The 20,053-nt window shown below is 44.2% G+C and overlaps 1 protein-coding gene across 1 annotated transcript in view; it reads left to right on the forward strand.

Moving 5' to 3' along the window:
• The window catches only part of LOC126188917 (proclotting enzyme), a 162,504-nt gene that overhangs the window by 88,804 nt on the left and 53,647 nt on the right, over nucleotides 1–20,053 (forward strand). The window contains exons 2-3 of the mRNA XM_049930629.1: nucleotides 7,156–7,379; nucleotides 17,705–18,208. Coding sequence (XP_049786586.1) covers nucleotides 7,156–7,379; nucleotides 17,705–18,208 — 728 coding nt within the window. The remainder of the gene's footprint in view (nucleotides 1–7,155; nucleotides 7,380–17,704; nucleotides 18,209–20,053) is intronic.

Here is a 20,053-nt window from a genome sequence, read left to right on the forward strand (position 1 = left end):
TTTACGGATACGTCATTAATTGAAATTTATCATATTACATAACCAACAGTAACACTATTCGTGTAAGATGTCAGCAATGAAGGGATGTAATGGTTAATCAATAATATTCTTCCAGATCATAGTTTTCACGGTGAATTCTGTAACAAATGCAAGGTTTCTGGTCAATGTATCGAGCAGTGGTTCTCCTGGAAGACGGCGTATCCAAGCAAGACTAACAGTATTATGTAAGAGCAAAAGCGTGATCCTTCTGACCGACACAATCACGTCTATTGTTCCACGGTCCAGTCACGATGTTCACCGGTCCACTTCCGATCGCGTAACGCAAACACAAGCCCAATTTGCATTACCGCGATATCACAGTGTGCTCCGAAAAACTTTCGCCTTTGTACTATTGTACTCTTTTGCCTGTTGGACCGTAGGGCACTACATGTTTTACTCCGATGAGGGGAAAACCTCCGACATCCACAATTTAATTACAGCACGGACTCCTAAAGTTTCTCCGTTATTTGTACGATTCCGATGTTTGTCAATAATACAACCCCCGAAAAGTCATGAATCTTGTTCATGAAATCCTTACACACTGTCGGTTCAACCATTTAAGTTACCAATTTTTTTTTCAGCATAACAATGAAATATATGTCAAAATGTACTCTTTGTGAACAGTCATGAATAAAATCGCTCAGTTCATTATTTATTTATAAGTCCACCATGAGGTATGGTGTGGTAAACATTCATACCAATGAATCAGGAGGAAAAAAGTTATACACTATAGGATCAAAAGTATCCGAAAACCTGGTTGAAAATGACTTACAAGTTCGTGGCGCCCTCCATGGCAATGCTGCAATTTAGTATGGTGTTGGCCCACCCTTAGCTTTAATGACAGCTTCCACTCTAGCAGGCACACATTCAATCAAGTGCTGGAAGACTTCTTGGGGAATGGAAGCCCATTCTTCACGGAGTGCTGCACTGAGGATAGGTATCGATGTCGGTCGGTGACGCCTGGCACGAAGTCGTCGTTCCAAAGCATCCCAAAGATGTTCTGTAGGATTCAGGTGCATATGTGCACGCCAGTTCATTACAGGAGTGTTATTGTCGTGTAACCACTCCGCCACATGCCGTGCATTATGAACAGGTGCTCGATCGAGTTGAAAGATGCAATCGTCGTCCCCGGATTGCTCTTCAACAGTAGAAAACAAGAAGGTGCTCAAAATATCAATGCAGGCCTGTGGTGTGATAGTGCCACACAAAACAAGGGATGCAAGCCTCCATGAAAAACACGACCATACCATAACACCACAGCCTCCGAATTTTACTGTTGGCACTACACACACTGAAAGATGACGTTCAACGGGCATCCGCCTCACACACATCCTGCCATCGGATCGCCACATTGTGTACGTGATTCGTCACTCTACACAACTTTTTTTCACTGTTCAGTCGTCCAATGTTTACGTTCCTTACACCAAGCGAGGCATGGTTTGGCATTTACCGGCGTGATGTGTGGCTAATGAGCAGCCGCTCGACCATGAAATCCAAGTTTTCTCACCTCCCACCTAACTGTCATAGTGCTTGCAGTGGATCCTGATGCAGTTTGGAATTCCTGTGTGATGGTCTGGATAGATATCTACCTGTTACATATTACGATCCTCTTCAACTGTCGGCGGTCTTTGTCAGTCAACAGACGAGGTCGGCACGTACGCTTTTGTACTGTACGTGTCCCTTCACGTTTCCACTTCACTATCGCATCTGAAACAGTGGACCTAGGGATGTTTAGGAGTGTGAAAATCTCGCGTACAGACGTATGACAAAAGTGACACCCAATCACCTGAGTTCCGCGGAGCGCCCCATTCTGCTCTCTCACTATGTTTAATGACTACTGAGGTCGCTGATATGGATTAGCTTTCAGTTGGTGGTAGCACACTGCACCTAATATGAAAAACGTATGTTTTTCGGGTTGTCCGGATACTTTTGATCACATAGTGTATGTAGTAGATGCGTTGTACATATATTTGTCACTGTCACTTAATTGGTAGCATACTTTGCACACAATGTCCACGAAACGAAATCCTTCAATCCACAGCAACTAATTTACACTTCCTTTGCACCTTTTCTCAGCGACCTAGACGTGTTAGTTTCGATGGGATCGAGTGGGTCACATAGTACTACTTTTTTGGGGGAAATATTTGTATTTACTGCAGTTGCTGTTGATTTGCGAGTTATCTTTTTACGAACCTAAAAGTCAAAATTCAGCCTTTGTAAAAATGCTATGTAATGATTATCAACATGTAATACGACGTTGCTTAGGCGTACAGTTACGACAGAAATTTGATACAAATCTCCAACACTTCGAAATTTTGTTTCACTGCCTCATTGAAAATTAAAATGTTTAACCCTTAATAACCATTCTTCTCTACTGACATTCTTTTACTGTGCAGTACCTTCCTAGTGGGGATATATACGTATTTTCCATGTTAATTAAAAGTCAGACAAATTACGTTTTGTTAGTTTTCCAATAAAGCTGTGAAGAAATGTCCTGAAATATAAAAAAAATCGATCAAAACTCTGCTGCCTCATCCAGAAGTTATGTGAGATGAAGAAAATATTAGGTGTACTATATTAGGCTAAGTAGTGTCCGAAGTTATGGATTCGAGCAACAAGTATGAATTACGACGTTGTTTAGGACCTACAGATTCTGAGAAATCTTCTCTCAGAACAACCTTAATTTTGATATGCTAAAAAATGGTTCACACAAACGCTCTCAGGTTCACAGCGAGGAGCAGTTGAAGCAGCTTGAAAACTACTTTTGTTGGGTATGCTTTTACTCTGCAATTTATTGTAACAACTTTAAATGCGTCACATCGCTATTTTTTCACAGATCTGCTATTTTGGCGCAAATAAATAGGCAGTTCCCGTTTAAAAACTGGCGAGTAACCATTGTAATTTTTAGAATATACCATTCAAGTGATTTTCAATATTTTCAAGAGATAGAGTTTTCGGAACCAAACAACCTTCATTTGAACTACTTTCTTATCGCATGCAGATGCCACAGTTATGTGGGGTGACCCGTATACCCAGGGATTCGGAGGTTAATGTAACAAAGTTAAATTTTGTGCCCGGAGAAATTATTACATACTATTATATACAGTCATATCGCAAACAAATTTACACTTCATATCAACACCACGACCACGAAAAAAGAGACAAATGTTATCATCATGACCAAGTTTACAAAACTTCCTCGTCCTTATCAAGAAAAAAATTAGTCGATGTTTCTCCAACACCACGAACTTGAGACATAGTAATCACGGACGTGCAATAACCCGAAACATCACGAGGAGGTAACTGTTCTAAAGACGTTGCCGTAGACTTCGTAGTTGTATCAATACGTATTATTGCAACAGTCATCCAACACTGACCAACAAGATTGTCAGTAACTGAAAATGAAAAATCAAAACGACCTCCTCGAACCACAGTCTGTCCTTTCAACACATCAACCAAAACGGACGAAGTGACGTTCATGTTATATTCAGCCTCGACGTCCAAAATAGACTTGTAAATAGTAGGCCTCCATCGGAAGACACCGCCTGCAGTGCTGCGCATTCATGTGCGTTGGCCTGCCTTACTTCAAGTGACTGTGATACGTCATCCTCTTCGTAGTAAATTGCTTGTTATTTAACTGTCAAAACATTATGAAGTTTCTACTATCACTTTAGATACTGACTTTCCAAATATTCCGTAGTCTTTGGAAACCTGGTCATAATTTCATTTAGAAACAGAGGAACAAGTGAATAAATCAGAATTCTCTGACAAGAAAGTCAGCCGCGCGGGGTAGCCGCGTGGTCTTAGGCGTCTTGCCACGGTTCGCGCGGCTGCCCCCTTCAGAGGTTCGAGACCTCCCTCGGGCATGGGCGTGTGTATTGTCCTTAGCGTAAGGTAGTTTAAGTTAGATTAAGTAGTGTGTAAGCCTAGGGACCGATGACCTCAGCAGTTTGGTCTCACAGGAACGTACAACACATTTCCAAAATAACAAAGGCGTATTTGCAGTATCGTCCCATGACAACATCGTAAATCTCTTTTAGCTTGGTAACTGTGACCTGCGAGTATTGGTAAGTGTGAATCTCTGGTAGCCCATAAGGAGATAACAGCTCATGATACATAAGATCACGCGTGTAAGGTGGTGGCTGAGTTAACGAGAACGCACGCGCCTGAATCGTACAAATGCAACGATCTAAAGCGAGTGAATAATTTCGTGAAAACCACAATGCCGATAGACATGAACTCTACGACAGTACATAATACATGGAACACAGTCGAACAGCGTTGTCTTTACGAAGGCACACATAATGTAAAGATAGATGCAGTATTTTTTTGGAAGTTGTAAGTTATTACACTGCCTGAAAAAAAGTGAGGCATCCAGAAGAGGAGAAGAAAATGAATCGAAACTTCATAGATTGAGAGGGTATGCGACATTATTTAGATGATTACAACATGGTGTCAAATTTACAAAGAACTTGGCAGTATGAGCCCATTTTTCAACACAACGCTGTATGCCCTCAGGCCCGAATTTCTGCTCTGATTCTGCTCGTCAGGGTTTCATAAATCCGTTATATCCTTTCCTGAGGCAAGCTGGCTCACAACTATTGTAACTCGTCCTTAATATCCTGGAATCGGCACGGGAGAGAATTGACTTCGGAACAGGTTCGACACATGTTCTATCGGAGACTTATCTGGGGATCTTGCTGACCACAGGAGTACCCCAACGTCTCACAGACAGTTCATAGAGACATGTTCCAAGCGTGGAAGTGTACAAGCCTGTTGAAAAATGGCATCTTGAGATGTAACGCTTGAGGACTCAGAATTCCCATGACGTACAGCTGTACCGTACCACTACAGTCCTCTCAATCACTACCAGCCATGACCTGAAATCATACCCGATTGCTACTCACACCATGATGGCAAGAGTAATACCTCTGTGCCTCTCCAAAAAACTGGAAGAATGGGATCTCTCCCCTGGTTGTCGCCATATTCGCCAACGGTGATCATCAGGAATAGTGCATAACCGCGATTCATTGCTGAACACAATGCGACGCCATTCATTAATAGTCCATGCTTCTCGGTCACGGCACGACTCCAAATGCAGCCGTTTTTGTTCTGGTCTAACTGCAGCCTACGACTGCTGCTAGTCTCCGACCAGTGGTGCAAGAATTCTACTACATTTTTTTCGGATGGCAGACGCAGATGTAAAGCGATTATGATATGCTTGATGTACAATACCTATATGGTCCCGTGTAGCAGTCAGACGTTGTCGACCCGAACTTTGACGACGAGTTGCCTCCCCTCATGTCCCTGTGGAGTCTAACACCGGGCAACTGTAACATCCGAATACCCCAAAAGTCTGGATGCTGTACGATTCGATCAGACGGTCAAATGAGGAACCACAACGAGGCCACTTTCAAACTGTGTCAGGTGGTGATAACACTGTCTCGCACTAGTACGTGGCATCTTCGTATCCTCCACAGTGATCACCAACAATCTGGCAATATTCACGACTTTGCCAACTCCCAACCGCTTCAAGAAAATATTTTAGCATGTGGGTTTTCGGGCCACTCAGTCCCCAGAGCAGAAAGTACGAAGGCAGGCGGAAGAATAATGCCTCCGGATTTTTTATTCTGTTCTCAATATCGATTGAGGTATTAGTGCCATGCGTATTACTCAGTAGACTTCCCGTTTCGCTGATGCTAGAGGGCTCCGAATTGTAGCGTTTAACATGGCGGTGTGTAACGTAACTATGCCGGTACCTGAGAGAGAGCGTGCTGCAATAAAGTTCAGAATTCGAGGAGTTCGTCCACACATGGAGCATCCTCTCCTTCATCTTGACAATGCCAGACCACACACAAGCGCTGCGACATCTACAGCTATCCGACGCCTTGAGTTCACTGTCATCGATCATCCTCCATACCGTCCCGATCTACGTCCATCTGATTTTCATCTGTTTCCAAAACTCAACGAATACCTTCGTGTGCTTCACTTTGATAGTGATGAAGCGGTGCAAGCAGAGGTGAGGTTGTGGCTCCGCCGAGAGAGTCAAACATTCTACGGTGATGGTATCAACAAACTGGTCTCTCCATGGGAGAAATGTGTTCGTCGCAACTGTGACTACACTGAGAAATAAATATGTAGACATGAAGGAGAAAGATGTAGGCACGGAGAATAAAGATGTAGAATTAATAAATTTTGTTTCATTTGAAAGCTTTAAAAGTTTTAACATAAAACTTCGGAGGCATTACTTTTCAGCGCCCCCTCATACATTGATATAGAATGTTACTAACGTTCGCTTTATTTAAAAAGCTTTAAGACTTTTCACGTGAATAATTCGGAGACATTGCTTTCAGCACGCTTTCTTAGCCACTTCAGTTGGCCATTTCCTATCAACGCTTACAGCATTGCTGTAAAGTCCTGCCACCAACTGACACTCAGATGTTTGTTTCCCAAAGGGTACTAGGAAACACTCAACTTTGAAAACTGCCAAGTTGGGCCAGGCCACCTCACTACAGTCGGATAAGGGGATTGCCGCCTTTTATCTCCAGCCGTGGAGAATAACACAAGTGACAAGGAAACCGTAAGGCCCGCGCTCCCGTTCGTAACAGTGACCAGCAGTAGCCGATGGGCGCGGCCCGGAAATGATATGTTCATTCTCTGAGTGGGTATTTCTGGGAAGATATGTGATGTAGTCAATGATGTAAACAAATTATCATTATATTAAAATATTTTATATTCTTATCATAATAATAATCACAATGACTCACCCCCCTGACCCCGACCCTGCCACAATCACCACCACCACTCCCTCCACCTCCACCTCCTTCTCCTTCTCCTTCTCCTCCTCCTCCTCCTCCTCCTCCTCCTCCTCTGCTTCTCTTCCTCCCTCGTAGCCTTCCTCCTCATCTTTCCTCTCTGCCCCCCTCCCTTCCACAAAGTTCCACTTCCTTTTCTCACTCTCATCTCCCAACTGATATGCGCCTCCTCCACGCTAGCGTAGCCCATGTTCCTACCCTGTGCCACTCGACGCAACTCCTGGACTACGCTGGCGGCGCTGCACACGCTGAGACTGTAGTATCACGAGGTGCTGACGGACTGTGTGTTACCTGTCGACAGTGCCCGTGGGCCCGGAGCAGGGGTCGCGACGCGAACGGCGGCAGTTCGGCTGGCCGGGCATCCTGCCTGTGGGTCCGTGCTTCACCAGCAAGGGCGTGCTCGGCCGCTGCACCAGCTTCCGCCAGTGCTACCCCTACTTCAAGCTGCCCGAGCTCACCAATTGGGAGACCTGGGTGCTCGGCATGTACGACACGTGCAGCTACTTCACAGAGAACGGCCGTCAGGTGAGGATCACCGTTACCTGTCTGTTTCCTTTAGTTAAGGGAGTATCACACACACAGTCTTCCACAAGAAAGCAAAGATCATAAGACACTACTGATCAAAAGTATCTGGACAGCTATTAACGTAAAAGTATAAAAGGAGGTAGGGTGTATCGTGTTGTCAGTAGCGAAAAGAGTAACAGCACAATTACTCGGCCAGGACAGTGACTTCGATTATGGACTAGTCACTGCATGTCACCTGAGTAACAAATCCATTGGGGACATTTCATCCTTCTAAAGTTGCCCAAGTGAACGGTTGTTGATGTTACTTTGAAGTAAAAAGTAAACCAAGACCACGCAGACCTTATGTATAGACGGACAGAGATCGTCAAATATTGCGGAGACTGGTTGTAAAAAATCGCACGAAATGAGCGGAAGGAATCATTCGTGAGTTCCAGAGTGCTGCCAGGAATCCAGCTAGCACGTCTGTGCATAGGGAGTTTAAAACGGCGTACTGTGGTATACCCGATACAACACGCGCAAACAACGCTGGGAATGATTTGTAACAACATAGAGTAAAATATATGGGAGGAATCACACAAAATACTGACACAGACGAGAAAAACCTCACTAGTACTGGGAACACTAAAGCAGGATGTCGGCACGATGAAGCGGGGATGAAGGAATACAGCGGAGTTTTTGCTGTATAAACTGCTCCCCGACGACGTCATCGATAAAGACACACAACATCACAAAACTCTAAGAGAAGACCTACACTCATCATACAACACTACCACTGTCACCATGTTCTTTTACGCAATGAGAGATTGCGCTAGCAATCTCAGAGCTCAAAAACAAGAAGGCACCTGGTCCAGATGGTATCCACTAGGAAACACTGAAAAAACTAGCACCATAGATCATCCCGTTCTTAAAAACGTTACTGAATAATACCTTACGGCTGGGCAGGGTACATACAGTATGGAAAACGTACAAAGCAGTTATTATTCAGAAATCAGCAGACAGAGTCCTCCAGAGCCAATGACTTATAGACATATAGACGAATAAACACCCTAGAAAAGATTGAGGAGAAGCTATCGTGTAAGCGTTTGCAATCACACAGAGTTCTCAAGGGCATGAGCCAACACCAGTTGGCTTCAGAACCAGCAAATCCCTAGGTGGTGTCATCAACCACGCCCTGCACCACAACACAGAAATACTCCATGGCAGTAATGATTGACACCGCCGGGGCATTCGACAACCTCAGGTAACCCGCAATGTTTCAAAGGTTAAGACATCTGGAGATGCCGCAGTCACTGTACAGTAGTTTTCTATACTACTGTAAAGACCAAGTAGTCGAATGGCAGATGGGCATCCGGAAAGTAAGATTACAAAAGGCTGTCCGCAGGGTCGTTCTGCGGTCCCATCTTGGAGTACGTAACGATCAAACCGCTCCTATAACTTCCAGATGGGGATGACAGGTCAAATGGATCTGTCACGTCCGCAGGTGATCTATTAGTAGTAGTCACTGCAAACAACAGAGCCAAACTAGAAGAAAAAGTCAGTGGAATACTACAAACAACTACAAAAAACTACAAAATGGTGTCACAACAACAAAATCAAGATAGCCGAAAAAAAATACACATTACGGTAAGGGCCACTCTAAAGGAATATTTCAGTTAAAATAGGGGACACAAACATCAAACTAGCATATGTAACATGATATCTTGGGGTACAAATAGATGAGAAATTGAATTCCCACGAACACCTAAGGCTAACATAACACAAATCAAAAAAATGCTACATAAACTGGTGAGGGTAAATTCAAAATATTACAGACTACCTACAATAGCCGTATGGACATACCACTGTACGTCCTTCGAATCAACACTCAGCTTCACAACTAGCACGTGGGCGCACATACTGAACCTGGTCATCAACAAAGTATCAGTCAGATCAGGGCGGAGGAGTGTCCTACTTACGCTGCCAGGAACCCTCGAGACAAACGCAGTGGATGCACTGTTTGTGGAGCTCGGAATATCCCCGATAGACTTTTTTGTTTTAATCGTCAGCCCGCTACGAATTCCTCTCCTGTTCCAACCTCTTCATCTCGAGTAGCACTTGCAACCTACGTCCTCAGTTATTTGCTGAATGTATTCCTGCCTCTGTCCTCTTCTACAATTTTTACCCTCTACAGCTCCCTCTAGTACCATAGAAGCTATTCAATTATATCTTAACTAATGTCCTACCATCCTGTCCCTTCTTTCCCGCGGAGAACCTCTCATTCCTTGCCCTATCAGTCCACCGAATTTTCCAAATCCTTCTGTAGCTCACATATCAAATGCTTCGATTTTCTTCTTTTCCGGTTTTCCCACAGTCTATGTTTCATTTACCATACATTCTCTGAAATTTGTTTCTCAAATTAAGGTCTATGTTTGTACTAGTAGACTTCTCTTCGCCAGGAATGTCCTTTCTGCCAGTGATAGACTGATTTTGATGTCCTCCTTGCTCCGTCCGTCATGTGTTATTTTGCTGCCTAGCTAGCAGACTTCCTCAACTTTATCTACTTCGTGATCACCATTTCTGAAGTTTAGTTTCTCACTTCTCATTTCTGCTACTTCCCATTACTTTCGTCTTTCTTCGGTTTACTCTTAATCCATATTTTGTACTCATTAGACTATTCATTACAGTCAGCAAATCCTGTAATTCTTCTTCACTTCAATGAGGATAGCAATGTCATCAGCGAATCTTATCATTGATATCCTTTCACCGATAGATATCACGACCAGATACAGAGGCGCAAGGTACTGGTTAAAGATGGGGAGAATAGATAAGGTACGCCTCGGGCATGGATGTGTGTGATGTCCTTAGGTTAGGTTAGGTTTAAGTAGTTCTAAGTTCTAGGGGACTGATGACCTTAGAAGTTAAGTCCCATAGTGCTCAGAACCATTTGAACCATTTGAATAGATAAGGTACACACAATAACTGGTACACAGATACAGACGACAAGTCACCGTAAAATTTGGCGTTTGGATACAAGGCACGGTGAGCAGGATATAAGTGATAAGAAACGTAGACTTTACGACTTCCTCCCTGATGTAAGGGAGCAGTTGAGAATGAAACATATTGATCCCAACCGCGGTATAGTACATTTTTTAACTGGACAAGGACCTTCCCCATGCATTTAAACCGTGTGAGTCTCAAACATACACCAACATGAACATGAACGTTCCCCAGAACACACTGTTTTCTTCTGCGGGCAATATGCGAACAATATACATACACTACACTTAGACTATACAGAAACAGAAACACATAATACACACAGCCATTAGAGACCAAGAACAATGGGTACAATTAAATGCATTAACACGCAGTATTTCAAAAATAAAACATGAAGAGTATCTGCGACACGACATAACAGACATGCCTATCTGCGACGATTAATAGTTAACGATAGCGAATACTAGACAAAATGTAGTATAATGTGCTGGCAATCTAGCCACGAAAGCACCCAATGTTTCACATGGCTGAATACCTGCTGTTGATGAATAGGATTAGCAATATCATTTCTCTGCTGTTAACTATAAACTATTTTGTTGTGACTGGCAGCTCGAAGAAGCCATTCCGAGGTATTCACGGCACAAACAAATCTCTCCTCTATCCTACCATCTTCTTACATTCTTCTTCAAACAACAAAATTTTATTTATATTTCAACACAAATTATTGATTCTTTTAAAAAAGTGTTACTCCATATCAGATGTTACAGATAAAAACCAAAACAAAAAATTACAAAAAAGGTGATAAAAAAACCGTAATATGTACGACCTGTTTTAAAGTGTTAGGTATAGGGTCTTTAAATTTGCATTAAAGATATAAAAAATATGATGGTCCAACGTCTTTCACAAGCAACACATTTCTGTAGTCAGTGCTAAGCGATCTTTGCGACGTGTAAGGAGCCTTACCGCTGGACAGTGGATACCTGGAAACGAGTGATCTGGAGTGATGAATCACGCTATACCCTTTGGCAATCCGATGGAAGGGTTTGGGTTTGGTGAGTGACTGGAAAACATTACGTCCTCATGTGTAATGCCAATAATGAAGTACAGAAATGCGCTTGAGAAAACGCTAAATGCGAAAGTATATGAACACATTTTACAAAATTGTGTACTGCGAACAGTAGAGAAACATTTCGGAGACGATGACTGTTCATACCAGCACGACAACGCATAAAGCAACACCTGTGAGGCAATGGTTTGCGTACAATAACGTTCCTGAAAGCGACTGGCCTGCCGAGAGTCTCGACTTGAACACAATGGAACACCTTTTGCTTGAGTTAGAAAGACGATTTCGCTCTAGTCACCACTGTCCAACATCAATACTTTCTTTGGTATCGGCTCCTGAGGATGAATAGGATGGCATTTCTCCACAAACATTCAGACACCTCATTGGAAGAGTCCCCTGCAGAGTTCACGCTCCCGTAAGGACGAAGGGTGGATACGTCTAACAATAATGTTCACTAATACATATCCCGATACGTTTCATCTTATAATGTACTCATCGTTGTGTATGTAGGGGCCATTCCGATCCACAGCCAGTGCGATCACCGAATCTCACACCTAGTGAGATTGCGTAGAACAGAGAATCGGCGATGATAAGACCGTAATAGCATCACTGAATACGGCTGTTAACAATAACACAAATAAAAAGAGAAGATCTTTCTGCTTCGCAAGTGCGAGAAGAAATAGATTTCGGATCACCTGAGGAGTCAACACGAAAATTTCATCTCCGGCTCTGAAAATATGAGCATCAACGGAAAAGTTAAAGAGCATTCTACAACACGTTTTAGACAGATATGTGCCAGAATAGTTGTGAAGGATGAGAAAGAGCTGCTTTGGTTCACCAGTCGCTTTAGAAACCTGCTACGAAAGCAGAGAGAGCTTCACTGCAAATTTAAACGTAGCCAAAGTACAAACACAAATAAAACCTGAAAGAAGCAAAAATTAGCGTAAGGAGACCTAGGCCTGAAGCGATCAACGAATTCGGAAATAATGTTCTGTCTACATATGTGAAAGAAAATCCTAAGAAGTTTTTGTCTTACGTTAAATCAGTTAACGCATCGAAGTCGTCTCCGAAGATCTTTCTGACTATAAGGGCGCTGAAATGGAGGACTGCACAGATAAGCCCGAAATACGAAACATCTTTTTCCAAAACTGTTTGGCTCTGAGCACTATGGGACTTAACTTCTGAGGTCATCAGTTCCCTAGAACTTAGAACTACTTAAACCTAACACACACATCCATGCCCGAGGCAGGATTCGAACCTGCGACCGTAGCGGTCGCGTGGTTCCAGACTGCTCGGCCACCCCGGCCGGTCCAAAACTGTTTCACAGAGGAAGTTCGCGAAGTAGTAACTTCTTTAAACCGTCGTACGAACGACAAAATGACTGATAATAAGTGACCGTGGGATAGCAAAACAACTGAAATCGCTCAACAAAGGAAAGGCTGCTGGACTTGACGGCATCCAGTACGATTCTCCATACATTACGCGAAGGAACTCGGCCATCGTCTAGCAGCAATAGGTCTCTGGAGGAGCGAAGTGTTCATGATGATTGGAAAAAATAAACGCTGATCATTCTCGTTTGCAAGAAGGGTCGTCGAACAGACGCACAAAGCTATAGGCCTATATCTCTGACGTCGGGCTGTTGCAGAATTTTGGAACATGTTTTATGTTCGCGTATTATGATATTTCTGGAGACCGAAAATCTCATCTCGAGGAATCAACATGGGTTCCAGAAACAACGATCGTGTGAAAGCCAGCGCTTTTTGTTGGTCCACGAGACCCAGAAAGCAGTAGATACCGGCACCCGGGTAGATGTCACATTCCTTGACTTCCGTAAGGCGTTCTATACAATTCAGCACTGCCGCCTAATGAACAAAATATGAGCGTATGGGCGTACGGAATAGCAGATCAACTGTGTGATTGGCTGAAGGGTTTCTAACAAACAGAACACAGCATGTCATTCTCAACGGAGATAAGTCTTCAGACATAAAAGTAACTTCGGGCGTACACATAAAAGTAACTTCGGGCATACTCCAAGGGAATGTTATGGGACCATTACTTTTCACAAAGTATATAAATTACACAGTAGACAACATAGGAAGTTCGATGAGGCTTTTCGTGGATGATACTGTTGCATACAAAAAAGTCGCAACGCTAGGAAATTGTAGCGAAATGCAGAAAGACCTCCAGAGGATCGTCGCTTGGTGTAGGGAACGGCAGTTGACTCTCATCATAAGAAAATGTAACAAACTGCGTACATAAAGAAGAAAGACCCATTATTATTGTAGGATTACATGATTGCAGAACAAGCCCTGGAAGCAGTTCCTTCCACAAAATACTCCGGACTACGCCTGCAGAGCGATTTAAAGTGGAACGACAACATAAAAACAATCGCAGATGGTAGTTTGAGAATCTTTGTAAGAACCGTCAGCTTAAAAAATACTCGTTCGACCAATACCTGAATATTGCTCATCAGTATGGGATTCGTACCATATAGGATTGATAGAGGAAATGGAAAAGATCCAAAGAAAATCAGGGCGTTCGTTAAAATACATTTAGTAAGCATCAAACCGCCACGGAGATGATCAACGAACTCAAATGACTGACGCTGGAAAAGAGGCGTTCTGCAACTGCATCACGGTGTGGATTACTGTTAAAGTTCGAGAGCGTACGTTCCTACAAGAGTCAACAAATATTTTGTTTTGTCCTACTTATATCTCGCGAAAAACCATGAAGATAAAATCAGAGATATTCGAGCCCATGCGTAGGCTTACCGACAATCGCTCTTCCCGCGAACGATTCGCGACTGGAATAGGAAAGGGGTGAAGTGCCACTAAAACACGAAGTACCGTCCGCCAAACACCGCAAGGTGGCTTGCAGAGTGTAGATGTAGCTGTATAGATTGTTTACTATCAGGCTACGTGAAGTCAGTGCTATATGAAATCAAACTATAGGATGCGCTCAAAAAGAAACGAGCTGGAGGCTGTGAATTGGAAACGACCCAATGGATTCCAATATCATTGCCTACGGAAGAAGTTGTGGTCCCTATACGAGCCCAGAGGCTCCGAACTCGTGCTAGGGGGACGTGGGCACACACCCACGCGACGGTACAGCGAGCATGTGCACGCGACGCTCTTTGTCGTGCTGAAAACGGTGAATCGGCGGCTTCAAAAGAACAGCAAAGGGGTTTAGTAAGTTTCCTTACAGTCAAAAGAGAGCGAGGAACGAAATTTCATCAAAAATTGCACAAGTGTACGAAGAACACTGCACGCCCGAAGCAAAAGTCAAGGTGTGACATAAGCGATTCAAGGAACAAGTGATGTCGTTGTCTATATCGCACGACCTGAAACGCCACACCGCACTACAGATAGCGTTGTCCCACTGGTGCATTCCCTTATTATTGAAAACCGACGCGTTACGGTGGCAGCCCCAGAGATGGGATTGAGCACAGAAATTGCAACGGACATGCAGCGCTCTCCGTACACTCGTGCCATTCTTCTGTGAATTTATGTTCCCCACAGTCCTTCCTCTCTACGGAAATGCATTCCGCCGCTTTGCTCTTCTTTCGAAGCCTCAATTGCTACAGTTTCAGCACTACTGTGTATAGTGGACGGTCGACGTATGCACGTTCTGGCTCTATCGTCGCATGGGAGTCCGTCCGTTTCCCTCTAGCGAAGAGGTTGGGTCCTCAGTGCTCTTACAGGGATCATACATTCTTTAGTAGGCAATGGCGTTACGATCTATTCAGCGGTTTCCATTTTATAGGCTTCGGTTCGTTTTGTTTTGAATGGACCTTATGAAAACTGAAGGACTGATTGATACGGTCCTAGGCACATGTCTTATTATACAACACACACACACACACACACACACACACACACACACACACACACACACACACACACTACCGTCCATTACCAAACCGACTATCCAATGAAGCTTTAAGATGTGTCTTATCAGCTGATCCCTTTCCTTACTTCAGCTGTGCCATTAAGATCTTTTCTCCCTAATTCTGTCTTCGAACTCGTCAATAGCTATCTGGTCTACCCATCTTATCTTCCAAATTGTTCTGTAACGCCACATTCCCAAAACTTATATTCTCATTCTATATGTACTGTTCATCGTCCACGTCTCACAACTGTACTAGTCCGTACTCCAGATAAATACTTTTAAGAAGAGACCTCGTAACACTTATAAATTTATATTAGGTTAGCGACCCACCCCAGCTCCGCACGGGTAAGTATCAACGGCTGGACGACTTGTCTGGCGCAGCGGTAATAAGTTATTTACGCAAATCTTCCTCTTGTATCAGTCTGTCTATTAGTGAAAACCGTATGAAAATTTCTACAGTTCTTTCTGAGACTATCCTTCACATACAGGCAGAAAATCGAGATGGAGAGACTTTAGAGCCAGCCGCTGTGGCCGATCGGTTCTAGGCGCTTCAGTCCGGAACCGCGCTGCAGGTTCGAATCCTGCCTCGGGCATAGTTGTGTGTGATGTCCTTAGGTCAGTTAGGTTTAGTTATTTCTAAGTCTAGGGCAATGATGACCTCAGATGTTAAGTCCCATAGTGCTTAGAGCCATTTAAACCATTTTAAGAGACTTTAGAAGATATAGACTGAAGTGACAAAAGTCGTGGAACACCTCTTAATATCGTGGCGGACCTCCTTTTGTCTGGCGTAGTGTAGCAACTCGACACCGCATGGACTCAACGATTCATTGAATGTCCCCTGCAGAAATATTGAGCCATGCTGCCTTTACAGCCGTCCGTAATTGCGAAAGTGTTGTCGGTGCAGGTTTTTGTGCACGAACAGATCTCTCGATTATGTCCCGTAAATTTTCGATGGGATTCATGTCGGTGGTCTTGGTGGCCAAATCGTTCACTCGAACTGTCCAGAATCTTCTTCAAACCAATCGCGAATAATTGTAGCCCGGTGATATAGTGCATTGTCATCCATAAAAATCGATCGCCATTTAGGAACATTAAGTGCATTAACGGCTGCAAATGGTCTCCAAGTAGCCGAATATAACCATTACCATCAATGATCAGTTCAGTTGGACCAGAGGACCCAGTCCATTCCACGTAAACACAGCCCACGCCATTGTAGAACCACCACTAGCTTGCATAGTGCCTTGTAGACAACACGGCTTCATGGCTTCGTGGGGTCTGTGCCACAATCGAACCCTACCATCAGCTCTTACCTACTGAAATTGGGACTCGGCTGACCAGGTCGTCTAGGGTCCAACCGACACGATCACGAGCCCAGAAGAGGCGCTGCAGGCGTTATCGTTCTGTTAGGAAAGGCACTCAAGTCACTCGTCTGTTGCCACAGCCCCTTAATAGCAAATTTCGCCCCACTGTCCAGATGGATACGTTCGTCGTACGTACCACATTGATTTCTGCGGTCATTTCAGCAGTGACAACTCTACGCAACGTAGCTGGCTGGCTCTGAGCACCATGCGACTTAACTTCTGAGGTTATCAGTCGCCTAGAACTTAGAACTAATTAAACCTAACTAACCTAAGGACGTCACACACATCCATGCCCGTGGCAGAATTCGAACCTGCGACCGTAGCGGTCGCTCGGTTCCAGACTGTAGCGCCTAGAACCGCACGGCCACTCCGGCCGGCCAACGTAGCTGCTCGCGGTCTTTAAGTGAAAGCAGTCGGCCACTGCGCTGTCCGTGGTGAGAGGCAATGCCTGAAATCTGGTATTCTCGGCATACTCTTGACACTGTGGGTGTCGGAATAGTGAATGCCCTAACGATTTGCGAAATGGAGTGTCCTATGTGTCTAGCAACAACAACCACTCCGCGTCCCGTCGTGCGGCCATAATCACGTCAGAAACTTATTTACTTAAATAACCTGAGTGCAAATGACAGCTCCGCCCAACGCACCGCCGTTTATACCTCGTATACGCGATACTACCGCCATCTGTATACGTGCATATTGCTATCCCATGACTTTCGTCACCTCTGTGTGCATATGTATGGAAGTAAAAATATTTACCTTTCTCACAAATGCTTTTTTTTACCATTATTGCTTTGTCATTTTGCACTTTCTGTTAATCTCATTTTCTTGAAATCTGTATTCCCTTTCGCCTGCTCCATTTGCTGCCCCTTTTTTTAATATTTTCTCCTTTCTTCAGTTAAATCTGTTGTGTTATCCGAGGATTTCTAGTGGTGTTTCAGTATTCTGCCAAATTCTTCTGTCAATATCATGCCTTCCATATCATGTTCGTTTCCTTGTACAGACCTTCTATATAAGCTTAACGTGTCCGATTCACGCAGATGTTCGGCGTGTGCTGCACGAACCCGGTGACGCCGCGGCCGACGCAGCCGCCGCGGCCGACGCCGCCCACGGAGCCGGTGGTGGCGCCGGAAGAGCCGAGCCCGGCGCCGGGTCCCGTGCCGCCCAACTGGCCGCCGCCGCTGCCGACCCACTCGCCCAACAACACGATCCCGCCGCTGCCGACGCACCCGCCGTCGCCCGGCTGGCCCGGCCTGGAGCCGGGCCCGGGCACCACGCAGCCCGTCACGCCGCCCACGCAGCCGACGCGGCCGCCCTGGCAGCCGCCCACGCAGCCCACGAGGCCCACCCGCCCTCCTTGGCAGCCGCCCACGCAGCCGCCGGCCACGCGCCCGCCGACCGCGGCGCCCACGCCCGCAACGACCCCGGCCCCGCAACCGCCGGGCGGCGGAGCCGACGGCACATGCGGCATCAAAAACGGCTACCAGGACCAGGAGCGCATCGTCGGCGGGCACAACGCCGACCTCGGGGAGTGGCCCTGGATTGTGAGTAACGCCGTCCCTATTTCAAGGCCGCTAGCCTCGCAGTACAATCACAGTCGACAGTCACGGCACTCCTGCTCATTTTTGTTATACACTGCGACAGCAGCACTCCAACCGGACGAAAGCTACATTTCTGAAAACGAAATCGGGCGGTGCGAATGGTGTCGAATTTACTAATTTGCAACATAGCTTTTGCAATAGGCAGAGTTTGTAGTGATATAAAAATCGGCAATAACTAAAACATGACAGCACATTTGTCTTCATTTAGTTTCCCAAGGACACTATGAAAGTATGAAACGGTACATTACAGGACAGCTTATTTAAAATTGTCTTTTAGTCTACATAAATTTACTGAAGAATGGTGTTTTCTTTTAAGAAGAAAAAATGCCACTAAACAGCAGAAGACCTGACCTTTTGCAGAAAGACGTCGTATATCTACCCAACAACGTGAAGTTTTCTTATTCATTTCCAGTAAAATTAGAGAATATGGAACGTAGAAAACTTGTATGGAATGCAATACCTACATTACTTAACGTATCAAATAAGCTACCACAAGTGTAGCTGAAGGGAAAACCACACAGACGTCATAATAAAACTTCAAAGCAACAGAACTGTTTGCCAACACAGAATACAAATTCCGCAATTGTTGCTGCATCTGACTCACAAACAGCAAGAATTTTCAACGCATCCGCTTTTGAAGCAAAAGTAATTACGTTTACAAGAAGAATCGTATATCACAGAGTCGAGTGATGTGTAATATTGTGAGAATAATTAGACTCTAGACGAAATGATTACATGTCAAGGAAACCCCTATCTAAATAAGAACAGACAACAGAAATATAGGCTTCTTGTGCATGAAATGTGTGTTTATGTTCTCTTGATTTCGGCGGAATGAGCTGAAGTTAGACATATATTCGGAAGTATTTCTTCAGGAATAAGTTGTACATTACAGCAATGGATCAGTAAAATTCGGATATTCCTACATTTATTTAACCATCAATCATGTATCACGATAATGTAGTAATACTTGGAACACAAAAATATAACTATTTCTGTAACTATGTAGAAAAATAATTAAAAGCAAACGTCAATCTTACGGCTGGCTTTCTCACCAGTAGGGATGCTAGTATCGTTCCAGCTGTCAGACGGTAGCAATTTCTTCAGCAGTTGATGTCAAGACTGTATTAGATTGTATTAGTTAGACGTGGTACAATCAAGGCTAAAGCACAGACTTTTTCGGTCAAGCTTTTGCGCATGCGCCTACGTTTCCAGCAGCGCAACTACGCATGCACATTTGTGCATACCTAATTTGCGAAATAGAGGCCGTGCGCAAAAATGCATTGCTTCCCGGAATCTCTTGCACTGTTTAGCAGACGACAGGCAGCTGAGGCCCATGTATGTTTCGTTGCGTACGGTGTTGAAGTAATGCTTTAACGCATTTTATGTGCAATAATACTTGTTGACACCAAAGAAAGCATGATGAAACAAAGAGAAGTCACATGGAATGCCGCTTCTAAAGATTACTAGAATAAAAATTTGACATATGATACCCTGAGCGTCAATTCTTAGGTAAGAAATCTCCGATCATTTCACTATAAAGAATAAGCTAAACATCTAAGTAGACACTGTAGGCGAATACTCATGTTACGGCGATTTAAAGAGTACTACAAGTGAGTAGCTTGACATCTGACTCAAGGCAAAGATGGGACGGTGGAGTTCCTCATCAAACTACTAGAAATTCAAATAATGAACATCTGATGATGTAAAAAATACAAAATTAAAAAACACAACCTTCTTTCTAGTGGATTCTGAAGCCTATGGCATTAACGAATTTGTCGAGGACGAGGA

Source organism: Schistocerca cancellata, chromosome 5 (genome assembly GCF_023864275.1).
Source record: "Schistocerca cancellata isolate TAMUIC-IGC-003103 chromosome 5, iqSchCanc2.1, whole genome shotgun sequence".
NCBI classification, from domain to species: Eukaryota; Metazoa; Arthropoda; class Insecta; order Orthoptera; family Acrididae; genus Schistocerca; species Schistocerca cancellata.